The sequence below is a fragment of the Phyllopteryx taeniolatus genome, chromosome 8 (genome assembly GCF_024500385.1).
Source record: "Phyllopteryx taeniolatus isolate TA_2022b chromosome 8, UOR_Ptae_1.2, whole genome shotgun sequence".
NCBI lineage: Eukaryota > Metazoa > Chordata > Actinopteri > Syngnathiformes > Syngnathidae > Phyllopteryx > Phyllopteryx taeniolatus.
Window position 1 is genome coordinate 19,917,210 of NC_084509.1, and position 19,819 is coordinate 19,937,028.

General features: G+C 40.8%; 2 protein-coding genes across 3 annotated transcripts; one reads left to right on the forward strand and one right to left on the reverse strand.

The window, feature by feature from the left end:
• Window positions 1-806: 806 nt before the first annotated feature.
• On the reverse strand, window positions 807-6,004 carry ap1s3a (adaptor related protein complex 1 subunit sigma 3a). Of its 2 annotated transcripts, none has more exons than XM_061782783.1 (5): window positions 5,866-6,004; window positions 3,901-4,079; window positions 3,270-3,378; window positions 1,758-1,895; window positions 807-1,666 (listed from the first exon to the last, which is right to left on the reverse strand). In XM_061782783.1, exons 1-5 carry the CDS (start codon window positions 5,866-5,868, stop codon window positions 1,631-1,633), a joined length of 465 nt encoding a protein of 154 aa, XP_061638767.1. In that variant the 5' UTR covers window positions 5,869-6,004; the 3' UTR covers window positions 807-1,630. The 2 variants fall into 2 exon arrangements, with proteins under 2 accessions (XP_061638767.1, XP_061638765.1); XM_061782781.1 differs by having other exon boundaries at window positions 3,880-4,079.
• A 3,097-nt stretch (window positions 6,005-9,101) lies between these two features.
• On the forward strand, window positions 9,102-19,753 carry dhrs12la (dehydrogenase/reductase 12-like a). Its single transcript, XM_061781623.1, has 10 exons — window positions 9,102-9,260; window positions 10,472-10,605; window positions 12,010-12,092; window positions 12,189-12,284; window positions 12,390-12,471; window positions 12,554-12,615; window positions 13,224-13,328; window positions 14,973-15,063; window positions 17,321-17,458; window positions 19,014-19,753. Exons 1-10 carry the CDS (start codon window positions 9,205-9,207, stop codon window positions 19,127-19,129), a joined length of 963 nt encoding a protein of 320 aa, XP_061637607.1. The 5' UTR covers window positions 9,102-9,204; the 3' UTR covers window positions 19,130-19,753.
• Window positions 19,754-19,819: the final 66 nt, after the last annotated feature.

Genomic DNA, 19,819 nt, shown 5'->3' on the forward strand with positions numbered 1-19,819 from the left:
CACAGTTTGTCGCTACATCTACAAATGCAAGTTAAAACTCTACAACGCAAAACGAAAGCCATATATCAACAACATCCAGAAATGCTGCCGGCTTCTCTGCGCCTGAGCTCATCTGTGATGGACTGACGAAAAGTGTAAAAGTGTGCTGTGGTCTGACAAGTCCACATTTCAAATTGTTTATGGAAATCATGGACGTCGTGTTCTCTGGGCCAAAGAGGAAAAGGACCAGCACAAAGTTCAAAAGATGGCATCTGTGACGGTATGAGGATGTGTCAATTATGAAGGTACCATTATTGTTGAAAGGTACGTACAGGTTTTGGAGAAATATATGCTGCCATCCAAGCAATGTCTTTTTCAGCAAGACAATGCCAAGCCACATTCTGCATGTGTTATAACATGCATCTTCTAAAAATAGTGTGAGTACTCGACTGGCCTTGCCAGCGGTCCAGACCTCTCTCTTCATAATGTGTGGCACATTATGAAGTGCAAAATACGAAAACGGAGACGCCGGACTATTGAACAACTGAAGTTGTATGTCAAGCAAGAATGGAAAAGAATTCCCCTCACAAAGCTTCAACAATTAGTTTCCTCAGTTCCCAAACGCTTGTTGAGTGTTATTAAAAGGAAAGGTCATATAACACAGTGGTAAACATGACCCTGTGCAGGCTTTTTGGGAATGTGTTGCAGCCATAAAATTCTAAGTTAATGATTATTTACTAAAAACAATAAAGTTTATCAGTTTGAACATTAAATATCTTTTCTTTGTAGTGTATTCAATCGAACATAGATTGAAAAGGGCTCGCAGATCATTGTATTCTGTTTTTATTTATGTTTTACACAATGTCCCAACTTTACTGGAATTGGGGTTCGAAGAAAAAAACTCAGATACTGGCAGAATACACTGGAATTAATCTGTGTAAGACTTGGGAGGTACATATAAATGCAGCATTTACTTGCAACTCTAAAATACACTCACAGCCACAGAATTAAGTAACTGCATATACACACATGTCTGTATCTCTATCTGTTTTGATTGACACTGTCAGTGAGGTATGTTTATATTTACACCACTTGTCCTCCCTTGTCTTAGTATCGTAGGTAAGTTGGAGCCCAAGCCCATCCCAGCTGACTTTGGGCAGGGTACAACCCAGCCACTCGCAGGGCACATAAAGTAATAACAACTATTCATACTTTCACGCCTATGGACAGTTTAGAGTCTTCAATTAACCGAACAAGCATGTTTTGGGAATGTGGTAGGACTGTGAGAGAGGAGAGCTAACCACTGCACCCCACATCAATGTAAAACACAGGTATGTTGATTATTGTGGATGTAGTTTGTTTCTAATGTTTTATCCCACTCAAGAAGAAAAAATAAACAACCAAAAGGCAGTTTGTAAAGACAAAAATATATATATTCTCATTGTGACTGTGTATAATACTCAGAAAGGAAACACGGTTTGGGTGCATTTAAAACTAAATGGGAGATGTTTCAAAGAGCGTATCTGCAGTAAAAAAGTAAGGAAATTTACAGCAAGAGACTTTGCAATTTTTTACAAAGTAAAACTACTGCACAGATTTAAACCTTTGGGTTGATGTCCTGAGATGTGAATGGTTCCCGTCTTATTCTGGCTCAATAAGAAGGTTTGCTCATATATTCCTCCATTGTCTGCAATCACAAAAGAGTTACACTGAAGGTTCACATGAGTCACTTCTCTCCAAAACCTACGTTCACGAGGGAGTGTGAACGCTTACTGCACCTCTTGGAGTGCGTCGGCCTCCTGCAGAGAGACACCCACGGACACTTTGGAGGTTTCTAGAATTTCTCCTCCCATCAAGAATTCATCCAAGATGTAATACGCCTTTTCGAAATTGAAAATGATGTCCAGCTCACACACCTGATGAGGCAAAACACAAAGTACCACACACTGGACTGTAGGCGAATTAGAATGAAACTTAACCGTGTACACAACTGTGCTTAATAAATGTATTATACCACAATCCAATGTAAGATATTATGCCACAGCTGCCCTAAATTAGTGCCGCTCTTTATTGACAAAAACATGTTTATATTTCTCTAATGGTTAATACACCTGTATGTAGAAGCAAGTTAACCAAAATGTTGTTAATTCTAAAATGTAATCACTCACATTCCCACCTATGGAAAATTTAGAGTCTTCAATTTAAGGAACATATATGTTCATGGAATGTGGAAAACCCATGCTAGCACAGGGAGAACATGCAAACTCCATACAAGAAGGCCTGAGCCAAGATTTGAACCCGAAACCTCAGAACTGTTAGGCAGACATGCCAGCCACTCGATCCTGATGGTGTTATTTTTCCACTTTCCATACCGCTGATCCTCACTATGGTCGCGGGTGTGCTGGAGCTATCTTTGAGCGAGAGGCGGGGTACACCCTGAACCGGTCGCCAGCCAATCGCAGGGCTCAACGACCATTCGCACTCACATTCACACCTACGGACAATTTAGAGTCTTTAATCAACCTACCGTGCATGTTTTTGGGATGTGGGAGGAAACCGGAGTACCCAGAGAACATGCAAACTCCACACAGGCAAGGCCGGATTTGAACCCGGGTCCTCAGAACTGTGAGGCAGATGTGCTAACTGTTATTACTAATCAAATAAAATAATGTATTTGTGTTTATTACTATCCAATTGTCTGCTTATTTGGCCATGATGTATTTCCTCACTGATGTCGTGTCTGAATGTCAGGGGTGCATAAACGGTCATCATCAGCTGTTCAGCTGCCCTCTTGGAGGTATTTACATTTGTTAAGTGGCAGTGTTATATGAAAACAGCCTCTTACTCTGTATAACAACCAGCCAAGCCACAGCATGTGACAAATGACACAATTACTTTTGTGTGCTACTGCTCCATCTAGTTATTTACGTGCAATTGTGGCAGAAAAAAAGTCTGATATAGACATGAAATCAGAATCGGCCACTTGGATCTGGAGTGTAAATGCAGGCTTACTGTCGGATTTGTTTTAATTTTGCACGATGTTTTCTGAAACACACTGTATGTAAATTATGCATATACTCTGCTTTGGAAGATATTAACCAATGTCTGAGGAAAAGTTATATTTCTACAGCTGAATGCAACAGACTATTTAACAAGGAAAGCGGAATTTGACATAAAGCCTTTTTTATACACCGCTCAATCTGCAACGTAACAATAGAACAGATGCATCCTGCATTAACGTAACGCTTTATTTCCATAAGGGGCAACTCTTGTTATTCACCTCTACTCACGTTGCCAAAGTATTTATCCAGCAGTTCAACATATCTGTGCAGCACTTCGAGGCTCAACAGCTCATTATCTTGCTCCTCCAGACCAGTGCAGAAATATAGGCTGGCGTACCTGCAGTGAAGGATATTACTGTGAATATACAGGCACAATTGTGGAAAGAAGTCTTCATATGCTAATGGAGAAATATGACTTGAAAATTTGACCTTTTTTAAGATGAACACATAAAATACTGTTGTACTACCTGATGCATTTACCGCCTTATGGTTTACTTGAAGAAAAAACAACAACAAAATAAACAGCCACAGAATTCTAATACTAAGCTGAGTAAACATGTCTTGCTTTATTTTCTCTGACAAGCACAAAAGCAGGAATCGATTGAATTGAAGCACAAAATGCGTCAAAAACGGCTTAATTTCTATACATTCTATTTAATTCTAATTAATGATGTCGTCAATCTTTGTCAACTGTGGGCCTGTGAAGCTCTTTGAGACTCTTTTGTGATTAAGGGCTATACTAATAAACTTGACTTGAATTATGTCATTACTGTATGTTTTTATAAAGTACATTATTATAGAGTACTTTTTTATGCAAGGTGAAAACAACAGTTGCTACATTTTTGTTTTGCACATCGACCTCTTGTAGACAATCTTGAGGTCACTCCATTGCAGGAAGTTGCATGAAGGCGGATTACGGGCCAACACAATCATCATCATGTCCCGGATCACCTTCTTCTTCTCGCGATCTGTTAATGGCGTGAACCACTTCTGTAGCCGCAGCTTTCCCTGCTTGCTGAACAGCAACAAGAAGCGAATCTGGAGAGGACATAAAAGAAACAAAAAATCAAAACACAGATTTATCAGACATTATAATTAAAGCCCTGTTGAGTTGAAACAGTAATAGTAAGTAAACAGAGGTGGGTAGAGTAGCCAAATATTGTACTCAAGTAAGAGTACTGTTACTTGAAAGGAATATGACTCAACTAAAAGTAAAAAGTAGTCCTCTAAAAAATTACTTGAGTAAGAGTAAGAAAGTACTCAGTGAAAAAAACTACTAAAATACTGAGTAAATGGTGAGTAATTTCTCAGAGCATGAACGTCAATAAAATACATCTGAAACTAAAGTATAACTAAATAAAATGTAAATCTGTACTGTGTGTGTGTGCGTGTGCGTGTGTGTGTGTGTGTGTGTGTGTGTCTGTGTGCAAATGTTCGTGAGCAAGATTAGCACGTACCCCAAAAGATGCATGTTTTACTTAATATTAAGTTAAAACCTACTTAATAATAAGTAAAACATTACTTTATGACCATAAAAGAGGGCTAATGTGGGCTAATATGCACAGCCAAAACAACAACAACAAAAAGATCTGAAACTTACCGCTGTTTTCTCAATTTAGAAGTGGGCTGGAATATCCACGTTTGGGCAGACAGTGCAAGGCAAATAATACAATGCATGAAAGCTGTTGTTTTTGTTGTCTGAAATGTTAACACAGTCGCGCACCATTGCCTTCAACGGGAATGATGACCTTTCCAACATGGCCGCTACGCACGCACGTCTACTAGCAGGGCGGGCGTATCTAGCTTTTATAGCTATGCCAGCGACGCCCGATCGAAGACGCTGTGTCCGGCCATGTGATTGTGTTGTGTCGTTTGATTGGTGAACTAGAGTTAAACATCTCTTGCAGTTCCGTTGTATTGGAGCAAACAGCGCCCAATGTGGAAATCGTAGTCTGAACAGATCGCACACGAAAAAAATGATAAATAAGTAATAATGGATAAATAAAAGTAGCGAATGGCATGTAGATTATTATGATTATTATTATTGTACTGTTTCTTCATAACATAAATACTCAAGGAAAAGTGCAAAGTATCCCGCGTTAAAACTACTCTGGCAAGTACAATGTAACAGAAAAAAAAAGTAGCGTGTTTCTACCAACCACGGGATATAAATCACAAATTGCGGTTAATGAGTAGCTTGTGAACATCTTAAAAGGGAGGACCAACTTTTTACACTATGGAAGCTGCTGTTGTTGTGTGTGTTTCATATTACATGACTGGAAACATTGAATTACACTGCAGATATAGTACTGTATTTACATATACAGTAGCTACATTCAACCACTGAATGCAATGTCGTAAAATGGAATGATTCTAAAAACAACAAAAAAAAGACTTATTATTCCATGCTATTCATTGTGAACTACCTGTTGCTGACCTATGACCTACAAAACAGTAAACGCAACCATTTGGCAATAAAGTACGACAATGAATGCAAAGTGTGACTAAAGAAGGCACTTTGCCCTGAGGTGCATCTGCAAACACCGACCACAAGATAAGCAAGTTTGTAAGTTTGTTTTGTAACAAAGAAGGGTATCAATCATTTTGTCCCCAGCTGGGAATAGTTTTGCTAAGGAGACATATTTTGTAAATGTTTGAAGCTTTTTTTAGGAGAAGAATCTTTACTGTCATTACATATTGTACAACAAAATTGAAATTGAATTTAGTAGTTAAATTCAGATAATCACAAACCACCTAAACTTTAAAAGAAATACTGAGTACCTGTATTGTTGCACTCAGCAGAACCTGAAGAGCAAACACTCACCATTTTTGTATCAGAATCTCTCTCCAAATCTTGGGACTACAGGGGTAAGAAACGTCCTTATGGGCAGCTAAAACGCTCCTGCTGCGCTTCCGCTTCTCATATTGTGCATCATACCTTCGCCACACCTACACATAAGCACATACACAGAATGGTAGAGAGAGAGAGAGAGAGAGAGAGAGAGAGAGAGAGAGAGAGAGAGGCGGGGGGCAGAAGCGGGTATTGTGCACTTTCGTAACCTACTTCGTAAGTATCACTGAGCATGTGAGCAAATAAAATTGTTCCTGATGTTGCAGTGGTGGAAAGTAAGTACAAATACTTCATTAGTGTGCTACATTTTTCAGGCATCTCTACTTTCCATCCATCCATCCATTTTCTGTACCGCTTATCCTCACGAGGGCCGCGGGCGTGTGGGAGCCTATCCCAGCTATCTTCGGGCGAGGGGCGGGGTACACCCTGAACTGGTCGTCAGCCAATCGCAGTATCTCTACTTTATTTGAGCATTTATTTTTCTGATCCCGATCTACTTTTACTCCCTACATTTGAAAATAGGCCTGTTACTTTTTTCAGCCTCCACGGAGAACATGATGTCAAAAGACGTCAATAGAGAGAGTCAACCGTGGTTGAGAGATTGATTGTTTGATTGATTGATTGTTTGACCGATTGATTGATTGATTGATTGATTGATTGATTGATTGATTGGAGCATTACCAACAACAGCAGCACATTCAAAGAGGTTTAGATACTCTCCATCCATAGCCTTTTTTAAGATAATTGTTTGATATTGTCGCCGGCTCCAAGAATGATTGGGGTGAAGGAATTGTGTCTTGTGCGAGCTAAGAAATCACCGAAATTCTGTCTAATTTGAAAAAAAATCGTTTTCAATAGATAACTCAGCATTTTTTTCTTAGTCTATTTATAATGCAGATATATTACTAAGTCCAGAAAACTCTTCTTTCCATTTCACTGTGCCACACTTGTATCACTTGGATTTAGCGGCGGTCCATGATTTTTGTTGTTTTCTAATGACGCTGTTGGCAAATCCCTACACCTCCTCGTTTTTTAAAGGGCCCGTATTTTGGCTATTTAGACCTCCATAGAGTGACTCGCTAACATGGACTTAGTATAAAATGTGAATTTCATTAAAAATAATAATAAAAATAAAAACACCTTGGTTTTGTCATATGAGTGTCCAGAAAAGGCCCCTCTGACAGCTACTTCTGTTTGACCCAGTTTTGTATCCGACTGGTTAGAGTTTCAGCCTCACAGTTCTGCGGACCGGGGTTCAATCCCCGGCCCGCCTGTGTGGAGTTTGCATGTTCTCCCCATGCCTGCGTGGGTTTTCTCCGGCCACTCCGGTTTCCTCCCACATCCCAAAAACATGCATGGTAGGTTAATTGAAAGCTCTAAATTGCCCGTAGGTGTGAATGTGAGTGCGAATGATTGTTTGTTTGTATGTGCCCTGCGATTGGCTGGCAACCAGTTCAGGGTGTACCCCGCCTCCTGCACGATGATAGCTGGGATAGGCTCCAGCACGCCCGTGACCCGAGTGAGGAGAAGCGGCTCAGAAAATGGATGTATGGATGGAAACGAGGAAGGCAGTGCTCCTGATAAGTGGTGATAACCCGTGAGTTGATATTTTAATGTAACCTGTGTTATTATTAGTGGTCCCAGCACAAACAATTAAAGCCTATAGCGGGTCTATGGAACTGAAGTGAATGAGCACCATATCACATGCATGTTGGTCAACTGGTGTACGAAGTTGCTGAGCCGGCACATTGAGGAAGGGGGGGGGGGGGGGGGGGGGCCAAGCCAACAAGCTTATCACGTGGGGGACCCAGCTAGGGGGACACCACCCACTCCCCAGGACCCCTAGCCCAACCGAAACGCCCCGACCAGTCCCAAAGGGAGGGGCACGGGTACCGGACCAAGCCACCCCAAGCCCAATTCCCCAATCAACCCACTACCCCTGCCCACCACCCACACCCTAACGTAGGCCCCAAGTCAGCCGGGGACCCCACACAGCTTGAGCAAGAAAGGAGTGACGACCACGGCGGAGCGCCCCGGGGAGAGGGAAGAGGAGGACACAGCAGCACGGCCCCCAGTCCTCCACTCCAGAGACCAGGGCGAGGCCCCTGGAGTAGGGCCAGCAGGCACCTCCCCGGCACCCAGGGACCGAGAGCAGCAACGGGATTGGCACGCCTTAGGAGGGCAACACGGACACAACCAGACCATTTTTCTCCCAAAGAGTCAAGTTTTCAGTCACACATTTCCTATTGATTTACACTGATTTGTGAACAAGTAAGTTTGGGCCAATTTGCAACATATTGTAAAAAGTGGCATCAAATCCTTAATCCTTATGCGATTCTTAAAAACCAGGGCTCCTTTTATTCAATGATTATTATTATTATTAATATAGTGATATCCTATAGGCGGCACGGTGGCCGACTGGTTAGAGCGTCAGCCTCACAGTTCTGAGGACCCGGGTTCAATCCCCGGCCCCGCCTGTGTGGAGTTTGCATGTTCTCCCCGTGCCTGCGTGGGTTTTCTCCGGGTACTCCGGTTTCCTCCCACATCCCAAAAACATGCATGAATTGGAGACTCTAAATTGCCCGTAGGCATGACTGTGAGTGTGGTTGTTTGTTCCTATGTGCCCTGCGATTGGCTGGCAACCAGTTCAGGGTGTACCCCGCCTCCTGCCCGATGACAGCTGGGATAGGCTCCAGCACGCCCGCGACCCTAGTGAGGAGAAGCGGCTCAGAAAATGGATGGATGGATGGATATCCTATATTTTGATTTACAGGTGGTTTGAAATGTTTAGTAACATACTGTTCCTATACAATGTTAGCAAAGCTATGGGAACATGTTGTTTTGATTGCGTAAGAAGTCTAGCCAAGGCTAGCTACACCAACAAAGAACAATATACAACATATAACGTTTTTTGGGTTTTTTTTTTTCTCAGTACGAGAAATGCAAGTTAAACACTCAAAACGTGTTTTGTATACAATGGACAAGAAAAAAAATCTTTTGTAACTTAAGTACATTAAAGACTATGTGCTTTTGTACTTTTACTTAAATAGAGGAATTTAATCAGCCCATCTACTTTTACCAGAGTCTGCACTTCTATTTCTGTAGGAGTTTGATGACATTCGCCACCTCTGCTGATCGCAAATTGGAGCAAGCGAGTGAATGCAATGCTGTCCCTCTGCCGGACACTAGTGGGCCGCAGGCGTCGTGGGCCCAGTCGGCAGGCTGCTCTGCTCCACGTGGTGTCCGAGCGCAGCTAAAAAGAGGAGCAAAAAGCGGAGAACGTCCTGATGCTTCCAGACCCAGAGCGCCACCATGTCTCTGTACCGCAACTTGGCTTGGTTCCTCAAGGGGATGACAGAGTTCACCAGGTATGATTGATGCTCTCCTCCCTTTCTTTAAGATTACATTTCAATGTTATTTCATGCCGACTCAATGTTGCTCTTTGTTTTTGTTTCACGATGATTATACAGTACAAAACATATATCAATAATATCCTACCAGTGAATACTATATGTGTGAATATTGCTGCTATGGCAACATAATTTCTCCCACAGGATTAATAAAGATCTATCATCAGGCACCCCTTGTGCCATGATTTGTCGCAATTGTCAGATTGTTAAAATTGCATAGTTGTTCTATTTGAATGTTTTGACTGTAAATGCATTTTTGTGATAACGGAGCACGCAAAGTGTATTGTAAAGTGGAACATTTCAGGTGATTGGAAAGAGATAAGCATCTTTGTAGGAATGTATCTTCCTCATTTTTAAATTAGATACAGGACTGTTAATTTCTGTCGAAGGTGCGAGAACAAAAAGTTGTGGGACATTAAAAAGTGCTGATAATTATTATTTATTTTTTTAAATCAGTTATATCTTGATTTCAGTGTTTTATCAGTCATACGTTTCATTGACACAATATTAAGACTCACCTACAGTATATACATTGTTGTGTGTGTCCCAATATTTGTGTCCATCAGACCAATTGCAGCCTATCAGAGCCTTTCCTCATTAGTATACAGAGAGCTGAGTTTTCTGAAAAGGTGCTTTTGTGATTGTTTCCCTTCTCCCCTTTGTTCTGTGTTGTTGCTTCTCCAACAGAGCGACCCGCTCTGTGCCTGCACTAATAGCTCTCTGCATGACACCACTGAACAGAGCGGGTATTTAGCCTCGGTCTCACACGCCCTTGTGCAGCCTTCCTCAACAATAGCTTCCAGGACAATGGCTACCACACACACACTTTCGTGCACATACTCCGATGCTGTTGTCAGTCACCCTCAAACTCTTCTTGTCACATCCGCTACCAGGCACAATCTCTCACTCGTGTGTACAGTAAAACTGTGAGGAGACACAGTGCCAATCTGCCCAGTGACCCCTTTGACCTGAACACGTCCACTTTCTCTCTCACTGTCACATGAGGTCAACTGAGTTTCAATGCAATATGACAAGTGCTCAAGCTGATATACTGATTTGAATGCAAATCTTATCGCACCTGAGTTCTGTAGCCCAGTTTATACAAGGAGTGCTGATGTGCTCCCGGAAAAGGCCTCCGAAGTAGAAACATCCTTTTTCATTCTCCACAGGAACGCCTTCTTGTCAGCTTCCAAGCGCTTTATGGAGAAGGACCTGGAGGTGTCTTTGGCGGGCCGCTCTTTCATGATAACTGGAGCCAACAGTGGTATCGGGAAGGCCACGACTATGGCTATTGCGAGGAGAGGTACAAGCTCCGATCAGCATTTGTTCTAATATAGCACAGGTGTCAAACTCAAGGCCTCGGGCCCCAGCCTGACACATTGTTTTTTTTTTTCTCATGATTGACCCACAGGAGCCCACACTCTACTTCATGTTTCTCGATGAAGTGATTTGTTCAAGTCATTTTGGCACAAGATTTCTTCACTTTTAACAGATATTAGAAGCATTTTTTCCCCACCAAATCATTTCTTAACATAAATTGAACAATAGTTGTGTACTTATGTATTTGGTTGTCACTATTTTGCATGACTTTTGATTTCAAATTCAATTTGTTGTTAAAAATATCTATAAAAACAATCAAATGCAGGGCCATTTATGTATGAAACGATAAATGTGTATGTATGTGAAACTATAACTATGATGTGGCCCATGACAAAAATGAGTTTTGACTCCCTACAAGCAGAACACACACACTTTGTTTCATTATTGTTTGATGATTCTGAACATTTCTAGGATTAACAGGATCCACAGCACAGTAACCATTGTGTTGTTAGATGATGAGAATTTTATAACATCCATAAACATTTCATTTATACAATTCTGCTAGAAGTAGAATGTAGTCGTATGTCTAAACATAATAAGCAATACAGTTAAGCCCACTATTATTTATACATACCTTGGCCCAATTTCGAGTTTGTGTTTTGTTTTGTTTTTAATTTGTAGCTACAAGCAGTACAGAAAATGGATGGATGGATGGATGTTGAATGGTACCTTGAGAAATTATCTAAAAGAAAACAATCACTATTTTCATAGTTTTTTGTTTTTTTTGTTTTGTTTTTTTACATTTAAAAAATTATATTAACTTAAATTGACTGCAGACCAGCACAGGATGTACCATGCCACTCACCCAAAGTCAGCTGCGATACGCTCCAGCTAACCCACGACCCTAATGAGAACTAGCAGTATAAAAAATGGATGGATGTTCAATTATTCATATCCCATGTCTGACAATTTAGCGACATTGTGTAAATGATCATGGTACGTCTAGCATAATCTAGACTAGAATAGAGCTTCCTAATCAACTATAAAAGTAGAACATTAGCTATACAATGAGATATAAAATTGCAGTACTGTAGTATTATGGTTGTACATCAGCGTCTTCCTTTCTTACTAAAGAAATTTTAACATTTCATGTGATGCAGATGCCAAATAGGATTAGTAATTTGATTAGATAGACTGCACTTGTTGTGAATAGCATAATAAAGTCTGTCAAAAAATGGTAGATGTCAAAGAGACAAGTAAGACTATGCCAATAATTTATCTAGGAAATCTGACAAAAATATATTTTTAAATAACTGGAAAACTATTTGTATGTGTTATAATTTTGAACTGTTGTTTATTAAAAGACACTGTTGCTATGTTGCTACAGGTGGAACAATCCACATGGTGTGCAGGAACAAGGACAAGGCAGAGGAGGCGAGGGCTGAACTTGTCAAGGAAACAGGAAATAAAGTACAGTGTAGTGGAACTCATGTTTCTCCTGACATTTTACAAAAAAAAACCAAAGACCCAGAAAAGCTTCATATAGAATCTAAATGATCACCACAGGAGATCTACGTGCACATCCTGGATATCTCTGAGACCAAGAAGGTCTGGGAGTTTGCTGAGGCCTTCAAGAGGAAGTACAAGGCTCTGAATGTCCTGGTGAGGAAAAATGATGATGATTGTTGTCAATATCCCCATTTCCCTGTCAAAATAGTCACATCTGTGTTGTGTTACTAGCTCTTGATTGTGATTGATCATGTGTAGATTAATAACGCAGGCGGCATCATGAGTCAGCGGGATGTGAACGCGGAGGGTCTCGAGAAGAGCTTTGCCACCAACGTCCTCGGTGAGTCGCACATGAAGTTTTTCAACTGGAAGGGAAACTGCTGTCAAGGCAGTGGAGCACTTCATCCTTGTCTCTTTTGCAGGGGTTTACATTCTCACCAAGAGTCTCATTCCTTTGCTAGAGAAGAGTGCAGATCCCAGGGTGGTGAGTCCGAGACACGTTAGTCTTCAATCTGCAGGGTTGACTGACAATGCTGATGACATGCTCATTTAAAAAAGAAAAAAAACTTGGTGAACTAAAGAGAAAAAATAAGGTACCTGGATCTGACAATTTTCAAATTTGCTTATCGATTTGAATGGGCCGATAAATGCATGGACAAAATATGAACAATAAATTGTACAATAGGCTGGCTGCATCAATGTGCAACCCCTAAAACATGAATGAAATATATTTTCCTTTAATTACATTCAGTCCTTTATCAACATGGTGCATCTTCGACTTGGTCTATTGAAAAAGTGTCCCAAATTGGGCGCAGAACCCGCTGCAGGTCACTCCGCATATTTTCCATTGGATTCAGGGTTTGCGTCTGTCTGCGCCGTTCCGAAACCTTCAATTTATCCTGCTCAAGTCATTGTTTTATTATTTGGATGTATAGTTGGGGGAAATTCGGCTTTAGCTTCAATGCCTTTTGGAATTGAAGCAAAACGGTTAAACGTTGGTTTCATTAGACCTTAACACATGTTCTTGAGAATCTCTGATCAGGTCCTCTTACAAGTCCACCCTCATTTGCAGCTTCATTCCTCCTTGTGCAGCTCACTGTCTCATCAGGGGGGATGTTGGTGCAGAAGCTCAGGATAGGGAACCTGCAGTCCGAGAGAGGCCGCTACGATGGCACCATGGTCTACGCCCAACACAAGGTATGATGAGTGTTTGTAAACCTATCCAAAAAAAAACTGAAATCATCCAATAATTTGGTTACCTCAATAAGTACATGAGAGAACAAAAATAGTTAGCAACAGCTCTCATGATGCAGAACAGTTAAAAAATGTGCAAACTAGAACCACAATAATGAACATGTATGAATTAAAACCTTTCTGCCAGTGGCAATCAAAACTGATTGTCAATTGTCAGTTGTTCAAGGTCATTTCATATCATCAGTGGCGGGTCGTGCATTTGGTACTCAGTGGGGATTTACCCAACTTAATCCACCTCTTAATACAACCACTATCATATCACAATTATAGAAACCATCAATACGACACAAAAACCACACCATTACAACAGCACACAATACGCCACCATCTGGAGCAGTTCAGAATCAATATTTATCAAATAACTGTGTGAAGAGATGCTGATTTTTAAATGTATTCATGTGTGCGGATCACTACAGATATGTTTTGCTCGTGGAACTTGACTTGAACTGAGAAAGGAAATATGCTGAGATTATTGTGGCCGGCTACCTGGCCCTTTGAGGCAAATTTGCAATGTGATTCATTGATGAACAAGTCCCATTGCTAATATTTAAAACAATATCTTACATCATCCAGCCCTACTGTTTCTGAAGGCCCTGGGAAGATTAGATTGTCCTGGTGGAACATAGAGGCTGGAATCTGATAGGACAAAAAAATCCAACCTCCTCATACACGTACTGGAAGCAGTGCAGCCAAGAGAAATACTACAAAATGAAGAGAATAGACTGTTGGGAATAAATTAATACAATTTTAGTTCAGTGCTTCTGATTGTGCTTTGGCCAGCAGAGAAGGCCCTGCTGGCCCTGACGGCTCACCACTGCATAAAGTGAAACAATGTCCCAGAGAGAGAGGTTTTTGCTTTTTGGGTCTTAGAGTTTCTTGAAGATAATGGACTATCTATTTTCATAGACTGCGCATCTGCGGTGGGACGCAAATGCCGGAGTATTCAAATTTTCATGCGAGCCCAAGGACAATTTGTTTGCCAATTTGGCAGACCAGTCAGTGTCAAGATGGCGCAGCGAGGGTGTGTCCTTGGAAATGCGCCCAGTCGTGTGACAATTTGTGCCTGCTCAGACCACATCTAGGTCTTGGGGCAAGGTAGACTGCTGGTCTAACGTGATTTTGGTGAATTTGATCATTGCACAGACAGACAGAAAATGAGATTGGCGGATAGTAGCCAGTAGCTATCACCAGCTCATTCTGTATTTAATGAGCGTACCTGCCAGAACAGTGACAATGCTCCTCATGCAAGAGATCGCCGTGATTACACATTGTCCTCTGTCTCACAGAGATGTCTCCATGTGCGACGGTCATTGCAACACATTTAAAGGGAATGAGAGGACCCGCTTTGATTGGCAGCGAATGATGTCAGCTGTAGACACACCCACATTGCCGCAGCCTGCCCACTTTCGGAACCGCACAACACTGGTCTAACCCAGCCCTGATGCACAGTTGCACCGCCCTCCACGCCGGACTTACACTCACACTACATTCACAAAAATAGGGCCCAATGTGTGAATCACCAACTAACTGTCTTAAGAGTACTTCTTTAAGACATGTCTATGTAATGTTTGCATGTGTGTCTTGCAGAGGCAGCAGGTGGTGATGACGGAGCAACTTGCAAAGATTCACCCAAGTATTCACTTCTCTGTCATGCATCCCGGCTGGGTGGACACTCCTGGTACACCATTACGATTTCATAGTTATCTATTTCTCTTTTAGGGCACTCAACAAATTATTACTCTATTAAGTAAATTTTATGAATTTATAATCATGATAGATCCAGCTAAAAAAAAAAAAATGTCGACTCTCCAAAGTCAAATGTCACTAAAACTGTACTTAAACTTAGATAAAACCATAATCATGTGTGATGTTATACAAAAAGTTAGCAGATTTTGTGAGACTTCACTGAGCATCGAAATAATTAACTTGTTTTGCTTTTTCTTGTGATGACACTCAAGAGGGTACCAGAGATCCCAAAGAGGGCAGAAATGATAAACAGAATCATAACTTGTAGGAAAGGTCATCAAAGGGTGAATAGCACAGTATAACTTTGTTTTAATTGTATTTTATTTCATTATACAGTGGTTCACCTCTGGGGAGCACCATGAACTAGAAGTTACCACAAATGCTTCACAAACAACAGATCCCAAATCAGAATCTCTTTTTTATTTTTGTCCTGTTCGGCTTTTAGTTTTTAAAGGGGAGTGATAGAAGCAACAAAAATGAGAGTGAAAAGGTAACGAAATATTATATAGTTAGAATCTCAAGAGTTTCTCCCTGTGTTTGTGCTAGCAACCATTGTCTGTTGTTGAAGCCAATTAGGAGAATTGTGAAACATCAAGATAATTCTTCAGTTCTGCACTGTGGTCTTTTTTTAAGAAGTGGGGGTAACAGCTGCTTCTCACCACCTCTATCTCCACTAAGGATGCTCATTTCTTCAACCATCATTTTACAACCCCAATTCCAATGAAGTTGGGACGTTGTGTTAAACATAAATAAAAACAGAATACAATGATTTGCAAATAATGTTCAACCTATATGTAATTCAATACACTATAAAGACAAGATATTCAATGTTCAAACTGATAAACTTCATTGTTTTTAGCAAATAATCATTAACTTAGAATTTGATGGTTGCAACACATTCAAAAAAAGCTGGGACAGGTGGCAAAAAAGACTGAGAAAGTTGAGGAATGCTCATCAAACACCTGTTTGGAACATCCCACAGGTGAACATGCTAATGAACAGGTGGGTGCCATGATTGGGTATTAAAGGAGCTTCCCTGAATTGCTCAGTCATTCACAAGCAAAGATGGGGCAAGGTTCACCTCTTTGTGAACAAGTGCGTGAGTCAATAGTCGAACAGTTTAAGGACAATGTTCCTCAACATACAATTGCAAGGAATTTAGAGATTTCACCATCTACGGTCCATAATATCATCAAACGGTTCAGAGAATCTGGAGAAATCACTGCATATAGTGCAACTTGAAACTACTATGCAAAGCAAAAGCCATTTATCAAAACGCCCCCGGCTTTTCTGGGCTCGAGCTCATCTAAGATGGACTGATGCTAAGTGGAAAAGGGTCCGACGAGTCCACATTTCAAATTGTTTTTGGAAATTGTGGACGTCGTGTCCTCCGGGCCAGAGGAAAAGAACCATCCGGACTGTTATGGATGCAAAGTTTCAAAGCCAGCATCTGTGATGGTATGGGGCTGTGTTAGTGCCAATGGCATGGGTAACTTACACATCTGTGTAGGCACCATTAATGCTGAAAGGTACATACAGGTTTTGGAGAAACATATGCTGCCATCCAAGCAACATCTTTTTCATGGACGCCCCTGCTTATTTCAGCCAGACAACGCCAAACCACATTCTGCACGTGTTACAACAGCGTGAGTTCGTAGTAAAAGAGTGCGGGTACTAGACTGGCCTGCCTGCAGTCCAGACCTGTCTCCCATTTATAAAGTGTGGCGCATTATGAAGCGTAAAATACGACAACAGAGACCCCGGACTGTTGAACAGCTGAAGGTGTACATCAAGCAAGAATGGGAAAGAATTCCACCTACAAAACTTCAACAATTAGTGTCCTCAGTTCCCAAACGTTTATTGAATGTTGTTAAAAGAAAAGGTGATGTAACACAGTGGTAAACATGACCCTGTCCCAGCTTTTTGGGAACGTGTTGCAGCCATAAAATTCTAAGTTAATGATTATTTACTCAAAACAATCAAGTTTATCAGTTTGAACATTCAATATCTTGTCTTTGTAGTGTATTCAATTAAATATAGGTTGAACATGACTTGCAAATCATTGTATTCTGTTTTTATTAATGTTTAACACAACGTCCCAATTTCATTGGAATTGGGGTTGTAAATAGATTTGCCTGATTAAGTGTTTATATTCGCATTACTCATTTCCCCCTATGTGTGTGTATCAGCGGTAGCAAACGCCATGCCTGACTTCCATCGCTCCATGAAGGACAAACTGCGGACCCCAGAACAGGGGGCGGACACCGTGGTGTGGCTGGCTGTGTCGGAGGCTGCCACCGCCAACCCCAGTGGACACTTCTATCAGGGTAAACAGTGATTTGATGTTCAACTTTTTGTTTTTAAACAAGTTTGGTACCTTGGTACCTTGACTAAAGAGCAACAGTCGCCGGAACCCTCGCAGTCGTTAATTGAATGGTACAAACAGTCAAACACATAAATACAAAAGAACAAGTGGCGTGCAAAAGACATACAAAGACTAACCGACCATGTTCCTGATGCCACTCACTGTGTGTGTGTGTGTGTGTGTGTGTATGTGTGTGTGCGTGTGTGTGTGTGTGTGTGTGTGTGTGTGTGTGTGTCCATTGCAGCTGGCATGAGCAGCTTTTGGTTGGTGCCAGATACTGCTAGCATACAGTCCCTCTATGAACACGCACGGAGCTTTTTATATTTTGGAGTATTTCAAAACATTTCAATGAACAGTATAACAAGTGCTGCATCCAAACTTGCATCATCATTCTTTAATTCAGTAAAGTCAATGATTACTAAACACTGCGTGAGAGATCATCAGGTGGGCTGAGGGAAATTATCCAATTTTACTTAATTGGTCTGAAATTTTTAATTTACTACAGATAATGTATCTGAAATAAGTGGTTTCACTTGGGTAGCTGTAATTACCTCACCAAGTGGTATGGATCAATTTGGGGAATCATGTTAGGTTCGGTAAGCCTTACCCAGATTTCGTCCACATTTCAGCACAGCCGGTGGCTGCACAAACTTTATAAATGTTTCTATTTGCAAAGTGGACAGCTTCCTGTCAGAAACATGATTGCCTGGATGTGGAACAGCACTATCAGTATCAGATGCACCCGCCCTAAAAATAAAAACCCTATTTTTGCAGCCACCCAACCAAGAAATTGTTGTCTGTTTAGCCCGAGACAGCCCGTTTGCAAAAACAGAAAGGATGAGAATAACATTTTTATTTTGAGCATGCTGTTTCAAATAGAATTCTATTTACATACTCCTCTACAGTGGCATTGCTAGACCTATTTCAGTGGGGCTTTAAATTGGTCTTAAGCCGCCCCTAAACGATTTGGTTGTACCCCCCTGAAAAAATATTTTTGGGGAGTGCGACACTCCTGGGGGCTAATATAAAAACTTGCACATTTCCCATTTATATAGGTCAGTCTCAATAAATTGGAATAGGTAATTTATTTCAGTACTTCAGTTAAAACTAGAAAAATATTTCTTTTTTTTTTTTCAGATTTTAATGGTTTTCTTACTACTAACGAAAGACCCAAATTAACCATCTCAAGTAACTACAATATTACGAAACATTAGACACAATGAAAATATTTTTTGACATATTAGGTAGGAATTGGCCTAAAAGTATTTTCCTTTGTTTAATGAATGTACACTGAGAATATCATTCACTTTTTGAAATCTTTTTTTCCTCCCCTTTCCTGTATTTTTGCCCTTTTGCACAACAGTATTTTTTTAATGCATTTTGCTATGTATATGCAAAGTGCATGTGATCGTTAACTATTTGCAGTTGAGTAAATAAATGTCCTCCTGCCATTCTTAAGAGGGAATACAGTACTTTTTTTTTTTTTATGTTTCCATAAAATGTGTGTGTTCACAAAGACCGTAGGATGGTGGCCACCCACCTGCCACTGGCCTGGACCCACAGTTCCCCCCTGGAGGAGCAGAAGCTCATATCTGCACTGGATGACTTGGCCAAGATGTTCCAACCACATTGAGGTCGAAGGAGGGCACCTGTGCACCCTCACCAGTAACACTAGTTATACTCACCAAGGCTGCACCCAGTAGCCCACCTCTCCCATCACTGCATGAAATTATTTTATTAAGCACCATAATAAGCCTCATTAAACATGAATTGCTTTTTAATCGTGTAAAACCCTTTATGTGAATTTTTTGTTACATAACTAAACCTAAATGTGTTTGATGTTTTCAGTAACTTTCCATTCTTAGAGAGCATTGAGAGTCTCCCACACACTTTTTATACTGTGACTTTTTCAAAAGTTGTCAATCAGATGGGAATCTGATCAGACCAAAGTCTCAGCCACTATTTATTCACACAGACCTAGCTTTGGCTTCAGCCTCATTCGTGTGTCTATTGTTGATGTGTGTAACTAACAAGACGTGTATCTTGTTTTTGTCGTCTTACTGTGTAGCACGTTGATTTCGAGGTGGAGTGAAGTGGCTTCTGAAGTCTTTCTGGCCCTTAAATGCGACACGAAGAAGCTCTTTAGATGTGCTGTCAATATATGTATTCATGAATAGTATCTACCTTGCACTTTTGACAATGAGCTTCTTTACTGACGCAACTTAAATGTGTAAATGCATTATCAAATAAAATGACAAAAAAATGGAACAAAGAGTAATTTCTGATTAAGTCTCAAAATTACTCACCCAGAAATTTTAGACAA